The sequence below is a fragment of the Aspergillus neoniger genome (genome assembly GCF_003184625.1).
Source record: "Aspergillus neoniger CBS 115656 unplaced genomic scaffold BO87scaffold_63, whole genome shotgun sequence".
NCBI classification, from domain to species: Eukaryota; Fungi; Ascomycota; class Eurotiomycetes; order Eurotiales; family Aspergillaceae; genus Aspergillus; species Aspergillus neoniger.
In genome coordinates, this window is record NW_020291191.1 from 85,394 (window position 1) to 100,593 (window position 15,200).

Here is a 15,200-nt window from a genome sequence, read left to right on the forward strand (position 1 = left end):
GCCGGCGGTGTCGCACGGCAGAAAAAAAGTTGGGTGAAACTTTTCGCATCGTCGAGACCGACGAACCCGCCTTTTCTGCTTCCCAGGCCTTTAACCCCCCACGAGTCCCAGAATTTGCACCGCCAGCGTCGTTTGTCGCTCAAGCGGCTGCCAGGGGAATCATGACTACTTTCGCTCGGCCTGTGGCCTCCTCCATTGCGGGGATTGAGTTTGGTGTCTACAATGATCAAGACATCAAGGCCATCTCGGTAAAGCGAATCCATAATACTCCGACATTGGATTCTTTCAACAACCCCGTTCCCGGTGGTCTCTATGACCCGGCTATGGGTGCATGGGGTGACCATGTGTAAGGTTCCCCTTTCGTTGCTTTCGAGTTCTATGTGATCGCGTACGATGCGTATGCGAATCGTAGCTAACAGTCTCCAGTTGCACGACATGCCGCCAAACCTCATGGTCTTGTACTGGTCATCCAGGACACATCGAACTCCCAGTCCATGTGTACAATGTCACGCATTTCGACCAGCTGTACCGCTTGCTCAAGGGCCAGTGTGTCTACTGCCACCGTTTCCAGATGAGCCGAACCAACATCAGTTCCTACAGCTGCAAATTGCGCCTGCTGCACTATGGCTTGGTTGATGAGGTAGCTGTTATCGATACGATTGGCGGCAAGGGGTCCGACAAGAAGAAGACGAACAAGGATGGTGAAGGGTCGAGCAGCGAGGAAGAGGACGACGATGACATTATCGCCCGCAGAAATGCTTTTGTCAAGAAATCTATCCGCCAAGCGCAAGCAGATGGAAGGCTACGGGGTCTCATGTCTGGCTCGAAGAACCCGCTCGCTGCGGAGCAGAGACGAGCACTTGTTAGAGAATTCTTCAAAGACATTGGTGCTGTGAAGAAGTGCGCCAGCTGCAGCGGGTACGTTCCTGAATTCTCTACGCGCAAACTTTTGCAAGGCCTCGTCACTGATCCAGGCGCATAGACTCTCCCCGTCGTACCGTAAAGATCGGTCCTCGAAAATCTTCCGAAAGGCTTTGCCCGAGAAGTCTAGACTTATCATGACGCAAGCTGGATTCCAAATACCGAATTCCTTGGTCCTCCTCCAGCATGCCAAGAACCTTACCTCCAAGGAGAAGGCGGCGCTTGCTAACGGAGTGTCTGACAATGTTAGCACCACTTCCGAAACACATGGTGCAGAGGAAGAGGTTGCGCGTGGAAATGCAATTGTGGCCCAGGCTGAGAGCAGGAAACAGGCTGTTGGGGAGACCCAGCAGTTCATGCCCTCTCCCGAAGTTCACGCTGCGATGACGCTGCTTTTCGAGAAAGAGCAGGAAATCTTGAGCCTGGTTTATAACTCCCGACCTTTGCCGAAAAAGGAGTCCCGGGTTAGCGCAGATATGTTCTTCATCAAGAACATCCTGGTGCCACCGAACAAGTTCCGTCCCGCGGCACCGCAAGGGCCCGGTCAGATCATGGAGGCTCAGCAGAACCAGTCATTCACCGCGATCTTGAAGAACTGCGACATCATCAACCAGATCAGCAAGGAGAGACAGAGCGCAGGCGCCGACTCTACTACGCGCGTGCGGGACTACCGTGATCTCCTTCACTCGATCGTCACCCTCCAGGATACTGTCAACATGCTAATCGACCGTGACCGTGGTAACCTCAGCGGACCCGCCGCCGCCGCCGCTCCGATGGGCATCAAGCAGTACCTCGAAAAGAAGGAGGGTCTATTCCGGAAGAACATGATGGGAAAGCGTGTCAACTTTGCTGCTCGAAGTGTTATCTCGCCCGATCCTAACATTGAGACCAACGAAATTGGTGTCCCTATGGTGTTCGCGAAGAAGTTGACCTACCCCGAGCCGGTGACGAACCATAACTTCTGGGAGATGAAGCAGGCAGTCATCAATGGTCCTGACAAGTACCCTGGTGCTTCGGCTATTGAAAACGAATTTGGCCAAGTCACCAACCTCCGGTTCAAGAGTCTGGATGAGCGGACGGCGTTGGCAAACCAGCTGCTCGCCCCGTCAAATTGGCGCATGAAAGGATCGCGTAACAAGAAGGTTTACCGTCATCTCACCACCGGTGATATCGTCTTGATGAACCGTCAGCCTACACTTCACAAGCCATCCATCATGGGTCACAAAGCTCGTGTTCTTCCCAACGAAAGAACTATTCGCATGCACTACGCCAACTGCAATACCTACAACGCAGATTTCGATGGTGATGAGATGAACATGCATTTCCCTCAGAACGAGCTCGCTCGTTCGGAGGCTATGATGCTTGCGGATGCAGACCATCAGTACCTTGTCGCAACATCCGGAAAACCCCTGAGAGGTCTGATTCAGGATCACATCTCCATGGGAACCTGGTTCACCTGCCGTGACAGCTTCTTCGATGAGGAAGAATACTACCAGCTGTTGTACAGCTGCTTGAGGCCCGAGAACTCCCACACGATTACTGATCGGATCCAGACTGTGGGCCCCACGGTGATCCGGCCTAAACGTCTCTGGACCGGTAAGCAGATTATCTCGACCATCCTCAAGAATATCATGCCTCACGACAGGGCTGGTCTCAACTTGAAGAGCAAGTCTTCAACCCCTGGAGACCGTTGGGGCGAGGGTAACGAGGAAGGAGAAGTTATTTTCAAGGATGGAGAGATGCTTTCTGGTATTCTCGACAAGAAGCAGATTGGTCCCACAGCTGGTGGTTTGATCGATGCTATCCATGAAATCTATGGACATACCATTGCTGGTCGGCTGATCAGTATTCTCGGTCGTCTTCTGACGAGATACCTGAACATGCGTGCCTTTACTTGCGGTATCGACGATCTTCGACTGACCCCGGAGGGCGACCGCGTTCGTAAAGAAAAGATTAGCGAAGCTGCTGCCATTGGTCGGGAGGTTGCACTGAAGTATGTCACCCTCGACCAGACTACTGTGCCCGACCAAGATGCCGAGCTGCGGCGACGTATGGAGGAGGTTCTCCGAGACGATGAGAAGCAGGGCGGCCTTGATAGTGTTTCGAACGCTCGCACCGCGAAGCTCTCGACCGAGATCACCAAGGCCTGTCTTCCGAAGGGTCTGGTTAAGCCCTTCCCGTGGAACCAGATGCAGTCTATGACAATCTCCGGAGCTAAGGGTTCGAGCGTCAATGCCAACCTGATTTCCTGCAACCTGGGTCAACAGGTTCTGGAAGGTCGCCGTGTACCCGTCATGGTTAGCGGTAAGACTCTGCCATCTTTCAGAGCATTTGACACGAATCCTATGGCTGGTGGTTATGTCTGTGGTCGTTTCTTGACTGGTATCAAGCCCCAGGAATACTACTTCCACGCCATGGCTGGTCGTGAAGGTTTGATTGATACTGCTGTCAAGACCTCTAGATCCGGATACTTGCAGCGTTGTTTGATCAAGGGTATGGAAGGCTTGAAGGCAGAGTACGACAGCTCTGTTCGTGAAGCCACTGATGGCTCGATCGTCCAGTTCTTGTATGGTGAGGATGGTCTGGATATCACCAAACAGGTCCACCTGAAGGACTTCGATTTCTTGGCATCGAACTACGTGTCTATCATGTCTCAGGTCAACCTGACCAGCGACTTCCACAACTTGGAGAAGGAGGAGGTCGCGAACTGGCATAAGGATGCCATGAAGAAGGTGCGCAAGACAGGAAAGGTCGAAGCCATGGACCCTGTTCTTTCTCTCTACCACCCCGGAGGTAACTTGGGAAGTATCTCGGAGAATTTCTCGCAAGCTCTCAAGAAGGTAAGACTATCTGAAACCCCAAAACGAGACGAAGTACTGTGACTGACAATCCTGTTTCCAGTACGAGGATGCCAACCCGGACAAGCTTCTTAAGGACAAGAAGAAGGACGTGAACGGTATCATCAGCAAGAAGGCATTCAACACTCTCATGAACATGAAGTACATGAAGTCTGTCGTCGAGCCTGGTGAGGCCATCGGTATCGTTGCCGGTCAGTCTATTGGTGAACCGTCCACCCAGATGACCTTGAACACCTTCCACTTGGCTGGTCACTCGGCGAAGAACGTGACGCTGGGTATTCCCCGTCTGCGTGAAATCGTTATGACCGCTAGTGCCCATATCATGACCCCTACGATGACCTTGATCTTGAACGACGAGCTGTCTAAGGAGCACTCCGAAAGATTTGCCAAGGCTATCAGCAAGCTCAGCATCGCGGAGGTTGTCGACAAGGTCCAAGTCAGAGAGCGCGTCTCCTCAGGCAGTGTCAAGGCTAAGGTTTACGACATTGATATCACTTTCTTCCCTGCTGACGAGTACACCGCCGAATACGCCATCACGACGAAGGATGTGCAGAACACACTGCAGAAGAAGCTCATTCCTAAGCTTGTCAGACTCACTAAGGCTGAACTCAAGAAGCGTGTCGATGAGAAGACCCTGAAGAAGTACTCCACTGCTCAGCCTGAGATTGGTGCTTCCGTTGGCACCGTACAGGACGGACCCCGCGGCGCCGATGCCGATGCAGAGCCGGCTGACGACGACGTTGAAGACGACGAGGACGACGCCAAGCGTGCTCGGGGCACTCAGAACCGGTCCAACCAGGTCTCTTACGAAGGCCCCGAGGACGAGGAGGTGGACATGGTCCGACAGCAGGATGCTGAAGAAGACGATGACGACGAGGAGGAGGGTAACGCCGGCGAAAAGCGTGATGTCGAGATGGACGATGCTTCCGATGAAGAGTCGGAGGGCGAGACAAAGGACACCAAGCTGCGCGAAGAAGATATCAAGAACCAATACCAGGAAGTCACGCAGTTCAAGTTCAACCCTCGCGACGGAGGATCCTGCACTATCCAGCTGCAGTACGACATCGACACTCCCAAGCTCCTGCTCCTGCCCCTGGTGGAGGATGCTTGCCGCAGCGCAGTCATCCAGTCCATCCCTGGCCTTGGCAACTGCACATTCGTCGAAGCCGACCCGATCAAGGGTGAACCTGCCCACGTCATCACCGATGGTGTCAACCTGCTTGCCATGCGCGACTACCAAGACATCATCAAGCCTCACTCCCTCTACACCAACTCCATCCACGACATGCTCAACCTCTACGGTGTCGAAGCCGCCCGTGCCTCTATCGTCAAGGAAATGTCCGACGTTTTCCAGGGTCACAGTATCTCCGTTGATAACCGTCATCTGAACCTGATCGGTGACGTGATGACCCAGTCTGGTGGCTTCCGCCCCTTCAACCGTAACGGTCTTGTCAAGGACGGCTCATCCCCTCTGGCCAAGATGAGTTTCGAAACCACCGTCGGATACCTCAAGGAGGCCGTCGTTGAGAGAGACTTTGATAACCTCAAGAGTCCCAGTGCCAGAATTGTCGTTGGTCGCACCGGAACCGTCGGTACCGGTGCCTTCGATGTCCTTGCTCCTGTGGCGTAAATATAATGGGCGTGTTGCATTTTCATCAGTCTTTCATATCTTTTGTATATGTGCAAAATCATTAGTTTCTGTATTTCTATTTCTCTATTTTTCCTTTTCTTTCCTACTGTTCTTGTCTGACGTGTCCAACGATCTCTGCAGTTGTCTTTCAGCGGGAATAAGAAAAAAGTTGAAGTTTTCTTACGCAGATCGCATCCTCTATCTACCTTTATCTCAATAGTACAGGCAATCAATAAAAAGAATTTTTGTATACTAAGGAAGTAATATTATTATCTGATATTTTTTTGGTTGATCGAAGCACGCCTTGTATATATAGTATAATAGTACACTGTGATGACCCAATTGAACACCAGACTTGAAACCGTGGTATCATGCATGCAGGTTGTGCAAGGACTGCTGAGGGGATGAAAGGAAAACAGAAACAGAAACAAATGCGACCGATCAAATGAATGTATTGACACAAAAAAGCCATTAATAAGTTCAGCTTCACTGCGCATCCAGCATCATCAGATCTTCATTATCAATGTCATCATCGAACTCATCTGCATCACCTGCACCATTACGCACTCCATTGTGGGGAGCAGGCGCGGCACCGCCATAAGCAAGATTTTGTGGTATTTCTCGCTGAGCCCGTTCCTCCTCCAACTTCTGCTTCTCTCGGTGTCTTTCAATATCAGCCAAGCTCCACGTCGAGATCCCTTCTTGATCCCTAGCCTTGAACGGCTGGGCCATCGTCCGCAGGAAGTTCTTGGCGGTAGCCGCCGCCATATCAGTACTGAGGTTGGTTTCGCTTTCCAGCATGGCCTGATTGATCCATTTGGGAAGCTGATTGCGCTTTTTCTGAAATCGACGATCAGCGAGCACCATGACTCCGTAGTCGTCCTTGCCGCGTAGGACGCGACCCAAGCATTGAGCGGCGTGACGCATGGCGTCGAAGGAGAGGAAGTCGTTTTCGCGGATGCGGTAGTTTTCGCGCAGGAACTCAAGACGGGCTTTCAGGATGCGGGACTCGGTGTACTGGAAGGGAACACCGATGTTGATGACGGCGCGGCCGTAGTGGTGGTCGAAATCGATTCCTTCGGAGACTTTGCCTCGTGCGACGCAGAGAAGGAGGGCGCCTCGGCCGTTGCAGCAAGCTGTTCGGTAGGTTTCGAGGGCGAGGGAGGATTCTTGTGCGTCGGGCGTCTCGACGAGGATCAGTTTGTAGTTCCAGATTGAGTCAAGAATGCCCATGCCCTGCCACATGCTGATGATGGATTCCATGTACAAGTAAGAGGGGAAGAAGACGACGACGCCGTCGGGGGTGATCCGGGAGAATTCCAAGACGAGGTTGCCATAGTTTCGGACGACTCCGGGATCGTTGCGGATTTGGAAGGATGAGGATATCTGCGCCTGATCGGATCCGCGGGTTACGACCATGGGTAAGAAAGATCGACGAGCAAGTGTCATGCTGTAGGACTCCTGCATTACAGCATTGAATCCTAGCATCTTGGGGTACATCTCAAGAGGAGATAGCGTTCCTGAAGTGATAATGACGGAGCTGAATCGGTCGAACACCGGCTTGATGGCAATTGCAGCATCTAAGCAGGTGAAATGTAATACCGGGTTGGGAACGGTTGCTGCTTCTGATTCAAAAGGTTCCAAGATCAGGAGGAATCCTTTTTCGTAGGTGGCGACTAGAGTCGCGAATGTTGCTACCTCCTGGAGCGGTTGGTAGTCTTCTATGTTGATAAGCTCCAAAGTTCGTACGAGCGAGGTTAGTCGTTCAGCGCAGAAGCGAAGGGGCTTCCGCTCGATATAGGTCAGATCCTTCACGTGTGTTAGGAAGGAAGGAGGCGTTTCGGATATGGTATGCATGACTTTCATTCGGGTTTTGAGGTATTCGATAAATCTTTTAAGGAAGGATACGAAGTGCTCCGCTCGTCGTATATTTCCCGGCACGGCTTCCTTGAGCAGATCATCCGGAAGGACAGGGTTTGAAATGAACTGATCCTCCTCCCTAGCTTGTTCGGCTGCTTGTAGGCCTTCAACGAGTTTTGAGTACTCATTCTGGAGCTTTTCTGCATCCGAAGTCTTCATCTCATTGATCTTGCGTTCCAAATTGTTCGCGCCTCTTGTCGCTTTCCGTAACGAGTCCTCCGTAATGTCAATGCTTAGCGATTCGATACAGACGTTGTCGATATTGTGAGCCTCGTCGAAAACCACGATACAATCCTTAGAAAGCTCTCGCGAGACCCTCTCGGCGATCTTGGGGTCCAGCAGGTAGTGGTAAGAGTAGATGATGACGTTGCAGAAGGGCATCTGGTCAGTCAATGAGTATGCTTGCAGTAGCTACAACCATCCGTGGGTGTCATACCATGCGTCGGGCTGAAAAATAAGGACATTGTTTATGCTCTTCTCCGTATCTGAGTAGATCATCGAGTGTGAAGACACCGGGGGGAACAAGATTGTGCGGCTCGAGCAGATCAAGGTTCTGTAGAGAAGTTAAACAATGGCCCTGATCCAGATCGCAAGCTCCATACCTCATGATATACGCAAAGTTCAACGTCCTCACCGCGCTCTTTCTTCTCCTTGACGAAGCCTGCAGTTAAGCTCCGGCATCTTGCATCGACCACCGCGCCACTCTTTTCCCGCTTGACAGACGGATGCAGACACAAATTCTTTCGACTTGTCAAACCTAGCGCGCGAAAATCCTCGGTATGCCCAAGTTCCTTAGCCCGGAACTTCATCAGCGCCTTCAGTTCGGCCAAGGCCTTCTCGATCTCGGACATTGTTCGAGAACAGTAGATGAGCTTTCGGTGCTCCGGATAGTGTTGTTGGTAGGCGACAATCAGCGAGAGAAGGGAAACAGTCTTTCCGGTCCCGGAGGGCATCTCCAGGACACAATGACCCCCGGCATCGAGGGTCTTTTTAAGATCGCACATGTAGGCATACTGTTCGGGATAGATACGAGGATACGGGAAGAGGACGGGGAGATCACTAGCAGATGGAGAGAGTCAGTTGTGACAGCTCTCGGATTAAGCTGAGAGCTACGTAAAGGGTAGTACATACTCGATAAAGAATTTCATGGTGAAAGAGGAGCGTGATGCTCGAGAGAGAATGAGGATCGCCTTGTGGGCGCCTTTGGAGGATCTTCTAGACCGCGTCGACTTTTGCCCAATCGGGAATCGATGACACCAGATCACGTGCATTGCCCGATAGAGACGCCGATAATGTAATCACGCCGCTTTTAACGGCGGGGAGCTTCGATTATCAATTATCGATATCAAAGCAAGAATCGGCAGGATCCCAGGGGAATTGTGGGATGAAAGACCCTTGAACAGGTAGTTTGGGTCGGTTAACTAGAAGTCTATGGTTGAGACCTGCTCTACTTCCATGCTATATACGCGCATTCCGTCATTTTCTTTACATCCCGCTTCCCCCACTCTACTATGAGCAAGAAGTTCAAGTTTCAGGCTTCAAGCAGCCGAGCTGCTGCCGGCAATTTTGGCGGCTTTGGTGGATTCTCCGGCGCATTTTCTAGCCAAGGAAAAGAGCCATCTTCAGTTACATATGTGGCTGAACCGCCGGATCTTTCCCGCATATCGGAGGCACAATTAGCGATTGCGTTCAAGAACTTTCTGAAGAAAGATGAAGTCACCAGAACAAGAGCTCTGGACGATCTGCGGGATTATGTATCGAGCGTCGAGAGTCGCAGCGGAACGCTTGATGACGGGTTCCTGGAAGCTTGGGTAGGTCAACCTTCGCATTACGCGCCCCGGAATAGCAAGTTGATCATGGTTCGGAACATCGGCAGATTAAAATCTATCCCCGCGCTTCCATAGATTTGTCCCGCAGGGTGAGACAGACTGCTCATTCTACTCAAGGGTCGATTGCCAGTCTGGTGGGAAAGAGAATCGCTCGCTTCCTGCCCAAGGTGATTGGCGCGTGGCTGGCGGGGATCTATGATAATGATAGACCTGTCCATCAGTCTGCTTTGGAGTCTTTCACCCGCGTCTTCTCCACTGACGAGAAGAGAAGCGGCGTGTGGAAGGTCTACCAGAGCGCTATCCTAGAATTTGTGGATGATGTCATCCTGCAGCAGACTGCTCTGACATTGAGCGATGAGCGAACGGTCAAGCCTGACGATGCAGAAGCAAAGTATGCGCGGGTAGCTGGTACTGCGCTTTTGTTGTTCAACAGAGTTCTAGGTAAGCGGAAAGCCATATTGTTCCTAACATCTTAACTAAAGCATCTGCAGGACACTCGACCCATGAAGATCTGCAGAAGGATCTGCCGACCATCGAAACTCTCTTATGCAGCAAATCTCTATGGGCACTTTCTTATCACGACGACCCTTTTGTGCGCAAATCGCTCTACATCCTTACTCGATCTGCTGTGTCTAAAGAGCCTGAGGAGCTCGATTGGAAGCTCATCAGTGCTGCCTTAATTGGCAAGGCTTTGCACAGTCCCCAACTTGGCTCCGCATCGGAGCTTTCCGAAACGATTTTGCGGGTAACGTCTGCAAGACCGCAACTATGGACAGAGGACTATTCTGGGAAGTCATCTCCTTCCAAGAGACTTCTTCAATACATACAGAAAGGTTCACAAAGCGGCACAAGCTCCTTCTGGCCAAATCTTTGCCAATTACTCCAGACGATTCCTTTCGAAACACTGGCCAAGATTGACTCGCAATCTACATCCGATTCTCTTGGACTGTCTAGTGCGGTTGCACTAACAGAGTCGTTCCAGGAAGGACTCACTTCTAGGGATGAACCTCGGCAGAATCGTGCGGTTGGTTGGAAGGCCTACATTGACACTTCGATGTGGCTTGCGCATCGGCTTTCTGAGGAGGATAGGGAGAAATTCTTGCAGGACAGGCTTGCTCCGTTGATATTGCAATATGTCGAGCCTGAACAAGATCGTCTTCAGTGGACTCTTCCCCCTTCGTCAGCGGAATCTATCTGCACGGATTGTCTCGTTGCAGTGACAGCGAAAGGCTACAAAGCGGTGGTCGAGCAGCTGTGGACAAAGTTGGCCGATGGCCTACTCGAGGCCGTAAAGCTGTCATCACCAGAGCAGTCCAAGGACTTCAAGTCCTCACAGGACGCAGTATGTGTGGAGGCTGAGCGTCTATTCTCCTTGGAAGCCTTGTTGCTTTCGCGTTTGCATGATACTGCCCATGAGACAAGCATTCTGGATATATTCAGGAATACAGGCCTAAAGTTACTCGATAATTGCCTGGAGGTGTTGCGCTCCAGAAATGGTAAGCCTTATGGAGCGGCTGCGGTCGTGGAAGAAATAGTACGCAAAGTCCCGCAAATCGCGCAAGGCTCGCAGTCGTTGTTGAACTTTGTTCAAGAGGATGCGCCTGAGCTCTTGGCATCGCCATCCGCTGATCGATTGGTATCCATTATCATGTCTTGCCGATCTTGGGAAGGGTTCGGACCTAGCTTCGAGAAGGTCGTCGAGCGTGTGGCACAGTCAGATCCAGAGTCTTCAAATATACATGCTGTTCAGAAGCTTCTTTCCACTCTTGATTTCCAGGAGCTAGGCGACAAGAGTGGACTGGTTTCTTTGGTCATGAGGGCCCTAGACCAAGCCTGCAAAGGCAGCGACCTTCACTGGTCTATTGTTATTGCCGTGCTACAGAACCATACCTCTCATGGGCAATTGACGGACTCGATTTTCCTGTCCATTATGGATGCCCTCTCTGAAGAGAGCAAGGTATTTGACACTCTGCATGGACTTTCTCGCATCACCAGCTCGGTCCCCAGTGCTGTCAGAAACTTCCAGAGCGGAGACCACGGCTCAAAGTTGTCTGGTAAACTGCTGTTCCTCACCGAGTCGTCGGATGAAGAAGTAGCCAGTCTCGCGGAGTCGCTGTCCAAGACCGTGAAAGATTCAGTCGTCAGTGAGACAAGCGCCAAATCGAGCTTTGAGATCCTGCAGCACCAGTTCGACAATGTGAACCAAATGTCACTTTCGTAAGTCGTGACCCAACGAGAAGAGAGAAAAGAAGCTAACGGTAACAGCATCGGGTCCATGTTGAGCATCGCAGAAGAGCTGCTACAGAATGTCCCTTCCGCGGACATCGGAAGAGTAGCGAAGGACATCCTGCCGTCTCGTCAATCTTGGGATAATTCCCTTGGGCCTTTCCTCGAGCTCCCTTCGCGGCTATCGGCGGCCGTCACCAGCCCGCTCGCCGGTACCGTGCATCTCGTTGATCGCAGTGTGTCAAACGCATTCCGGGAACGCTACGCACGTATTCCGCGCGACTCCAACAATTGCTCGTCGGCGTTCCGGTTGGCCTTTTACACCATCAAGATCCTGTCTTCATTCGATATTGTCGAACATCTGGACACCGAGGAGCTTGAGACTCTGTTCTACAATGTACCCCTAACAGTGCAGCTTATTGATGACGACTTGAGCGTCCAAAATTGCAATGGAATAACCGGCATCTCACACCCCGAGCAGCGCGAGGAGTACATGGAAATAGTCAGCGATGGTCGAAAAGCCGTGAATGGCTGGGCTCAGTCGCAAAAACTGAATGCCGGTAAAGGACAGTCAGTCGGTTCTTTACTTTCTACATTCTGGACAAGCCAGATCGAGAGGCTGGACTCCCTTTCTCCGTTAGACTACCAAATTGGGCTGGCGTTTGTGAAGATCATGGAAGCTGTGGATTCGTCAAACAAGAGTCGGTCGTCAGAAGAGGTCACGCAACTTTGCAGGGAGATGCGAAAGGCGAACGCCATTCGATCGGCCTCTTGGGTGGCCGTGCTACGTAGTGCCATGCTCTCCAACCCTGCCGGCACACGACTGTGTAACGAGTTTGTGGCGGACTCCACGGGGTTGAAGCCCACCGAAGAGAGCAAAGATGGTTTGTCGAGGCCCCTTTACCCAGTAAATCTACTTGCTAATATAGACTAGGTCTTCGCAAGCTGGTCCTTCTGAATCTCCTGTTATCTGGAGAAGAAGAGGTTGCAGCCTCCATTCCTACACAGCGCTTGGTGTTCCTAATCAAACATCTCATTCAATGCCTTCAGTCTGAGGGCACTTCTCTGAGCATCAAGGCCGAGATTTTCCAAGTCCTGGCAGTGATGCTTCCTAACCTACAGGAAATCTACGGCTCCCACTGGGAGGAATGTATGGATATCCTTATTACCACATGGCAAGAGACTGGTGGTAGCGACGAAGCCATCCCTACTCTGCTATCGTCATTTAGACTCTTTTCTCGTCTTCAGTCAATCGCAGGCGACGAGGAGAGTAACGATGATGTGAAGGATGCGTGGTCTGATCGGAAGAATGCACTATTCAATAGCTTGGCATCAACGCTCCAGAAATTCGGTAAGTGTTGGATACACGGTTATCAGGTATATGCTGACTGGGCAGATTCGTCCACCACCTTCCACCAACCCCGAGATGTGGCTGTTGATCTGTTGTGTCGCTTCCTCAATGTTATCCCAGTTGATCACCTGGAGGACGCGAGCAAGTTCTTCCCGCTCATCACATCGCAGAGCCCCACGGTGCAACGCGCTGCCTACACCGTCCTCCATCGGTACATCCCCAGCGTGCAAGAGCAAGTGTCATTTGACGTGGCACTGTCGAAGACGACTGTCGGACTGCCTGACGAGCTGATGTCTCTGCTGCTCGAAGCACCGACCATGGAAGGGTTCAACGCTGCCTATGGCGACGACAGGATGTGGGCCGAACTACGGTCGTACCTGCTAAGCTGGAAAGTGGTTTTCGACCACTTCGTAAATGCGGTATGTATTGATGCCTTGCTGTAGGACTGGTTTGCTGACCAGTACAGTCTCTCACTGTACAAGAAAACTACGTGGCTAGTATCAAGGACAACGAAAGTCTCAGCCCACTTTTGGAGTTCATGTTCGACTTCCTCCAGCGATCGGGCGGAAAGATGGTGGATGCATCTAAGTTTGACATCCGCTCCTTTGAGCTCGATCAGTCCGAGAGCGCTGAGAAGGAGATCCAATGGCTTCTTGTGCACTTGTATTTCCTGTGTTTGAGGCACCTGGCCAACATGACCAAGAGTTGGTGGCTCGATACGAAGAAGCGCATCAAGGGGCCGGTGGAATCCTGGACCGAGAAATTCGTAAGCTGCCTGAATATCTGGCTTGCCCTATTGTAAACTAACATTGCATTAGATCTCACCTCTGGTTATCGAGGACTCGCTGCGGGGAGTCACTGAATGGACAGCCACCCAGGATCCGAACGAAGAGCGGGCGCTGAACGTGAAGATCTCACCCAAGACAGCGGAGATCATTGCCAGCATCCCGGTGGATGAAGAGTCGCCACCAGTGGCATTGTCTTTGTCCCTTCCTCCGGCTTATCCACTGCAGCCAGCGTTGGTTGTGAGTCGCAGCCGTGTGCTCGTGGATGAGAAGAAGTGGCGCAGCTGGTTGCTGACCATCCAAGGCGTGATCATGTTTGCCAACGGCAACTTGGTGGACGGACTGCTGGCATTCCGGAAGAACGTGCAGGGAGCGCTCAAGGGACAGAGCGAATGCGCGATCTGCTACTCGGTCATTTCGACGGACATGCAGACACCGAACAAGCGGTGCGCCACGTGCAAGAACACCTTCCACTCTGTGTGTCTGTTCCGGTGGTTCAAGAGCAGCAACCAGAGCACTTGCCCGCTGTGCCGGAACAATTTTGTTTATGTATAGGGGTTTGGTAGTAGAGATGTACATAGAGAGTATATTGGAGTATCACTACGATGCTGCATTCTTCGATGGTTATCAGTATCTGTCGCATGTGCATGTCCTTGCCTAGACTGGATAGAGACAAAGCTAACAACCGCAATACTCATTGAGTCACTAACGAAATCATCAACAAGTTACATGTTCTCGTATATTTCTCAGCAGGGTCCTCTCTTAGAAGACAATATGCGAACAAATCAATCTTTCCTCCCCTCCCCTCCCCTCGACTCCAGTCCGCTTCTTTTTAGTATGCACCGGAGTGAACACCACAGCTGTCAACAATGAAATCAAATGAGATCACAACTCCCCATGCTCTCCAGCATCCAGAGATCGAGTAGGATCACCCTTGCATTCCACCTCATCAAACCTAAACTTCATTGGCCCATCACCCTCTGCATTCCAGATGGCATAATTGGGCATATCAAAAACAATATCCAAACCATTATACTCTCCCTCATTGTTGCCCCGAATACTAACAAACCCCTTGTCGCCATCATCCCCGTCGACCTTTGCAGCTATAAACTAGAAGGGGACTTGCGGATCCCCATACACGTCCCTGTCGATGCTAATAGGCCAGAGTTCCGATCCTTGGTCCTGATAAGCACTAATCACTAGCGGACCCCAATTTTCTGAGATCCATCTGAGATAGAACAACCCGCCATCGGTCACATTGCCGTCGGGGGATGGACAGTCGGCTTTGTAGTCTTCGCACACTTGGAATGTTCTTGGAAGAGTATCATGCTCGATAAGAAGCGGTTCCCAGTACATGCCGCGTCCACCGCCGGATTGTTGGACGGAGCCGCGGTCAATGTGTATTAGATTGTAGCATTTCTTGTATGTAATTGGTAGAGTGGCGGGTTCAAGGGCTTGGTTGGCCTCTTTATTGGAGTCAAATGAAGCCCGGAATGGCTCGAACATGTTTGGGGGCAGGAGAAAGGCCCTTGCAGAGATGACCAGGAGGAGAGTTTGAAGAAGAAGAAGAAGAAGAAGAAGAAGAAGAAGCTTCATGGTTTATAAGACTTCTTGTAATATATCTTGAGTGATCGTAGAAAGGGTCGAGATCGGAGAACTTTCCCTCAATCTAATGGTGAA

The 15,200-nt window shown here is 51.4% G+C and overlaps 4 protein-coding genes across 4 annotated transcripts; 2 read left to right on the top strand and 2 right to left on the bottom strand.

Annotated features, from left to right (window-relative positions):
* The first annotated feature begins 98 nt into the window (after positions 1-98).
* On the top strand, positions 99-5,670 carry BO87DRAFT_463682 (DNA-directed RNA polymerase I core subunit RPA190). The gene is made up of 4 exons (XM_025629249.1): positions 99-346; positions 427-918; positions 983-3,761; positions 3,823-5,670. Exons 1-4 carry the CDS (start codon positions 162-164, stop codon positions 5,407-5,409), a joined length of 5,043 nt encoding a protein of 1,680 aa, XP_025474097.1. The 5' UTR covers positions 99-161; the 3' UTR covers positions 5,410-5,670.
* Positions 5,671-5,696: 26 nt separating this feature from the next.
* On the bottom strand, positions 5,697-8,502 carry BO87DRAFT_411146 (TFIIH/NER complex ATP-dependent 5'-3' DNA helicase subunit RAD3). The gene is made up of 4 exons (XM_025626406.1): positions 8,461-8,502; positions 7,932-8,388; positions 7,766-7,882; positions 5,697-7,710 (listed from the first exon to the last, which is right to left on the bottom strand). The coding sequence occupies exons 1-4, from the start codon at positions 8,475-8,477 to the stop codon at positions 5,896-5,898; spliced, it is 2,406 nt and encodes an 801-aa protein (XP_025474098.1). The 5' UTR covers positions 8,478-8,502; the 3' UTR covers positions 5,697-5,895.
* A 178-nt stretch (positions 8,503-8,680) lies between these two features.
* On the top strand, positions 8,681-14,140 carry BO87DRAFT_370705 (ubiquitin-protein ligase RKR1). Its single transcript, XM_025622040.1, has 8 exons — positions 8,681-9,140; positions 9,206-9,599; positions 9,650-11,375; positions 11,424-12,268; positions 12,319-12,735; positions 12,781-13,154; positions 13,202-13,501; positions 13,554-14,140. The coding sequence occupies exons 1-8, from the start codon at positions 8,841-8,843 to the stop codon at positions 14,073-14,075; spliced, it is 4,878 nt and encodes a 1,625-aa protein (XP_025474099.1). The 5' UTR covers positions 8,681-8,840; the 3' UTR covers positions 14,076-14,140.
* Positions 14,141-14,405: 265 nt separating this feature from the next.
* Positions 14,406-15,175, bottom strand: BO87DRAFT_451120 (uncharacterized protein; the record flags this gene model as incomplete). The annotated part of the gene is made up of 2 exons (XM_025628444.1): positions 14,661-15,175; positions 14,406-14,630 (listed from the first exon to the last, which is right to left on the bottom strand). Exons 1-2 carry the CDS (start codon positions 15,114-15,116, stop codon positions 14,406-14,408), a joined length of 681 nt encoding a protein of 226 aa, XP_025474100.1. The 5' UTR covers positions 15,117-15,175.
* Between the last annotated feature and the right edge of the window lie 25 nt (positions 15,176-15,200).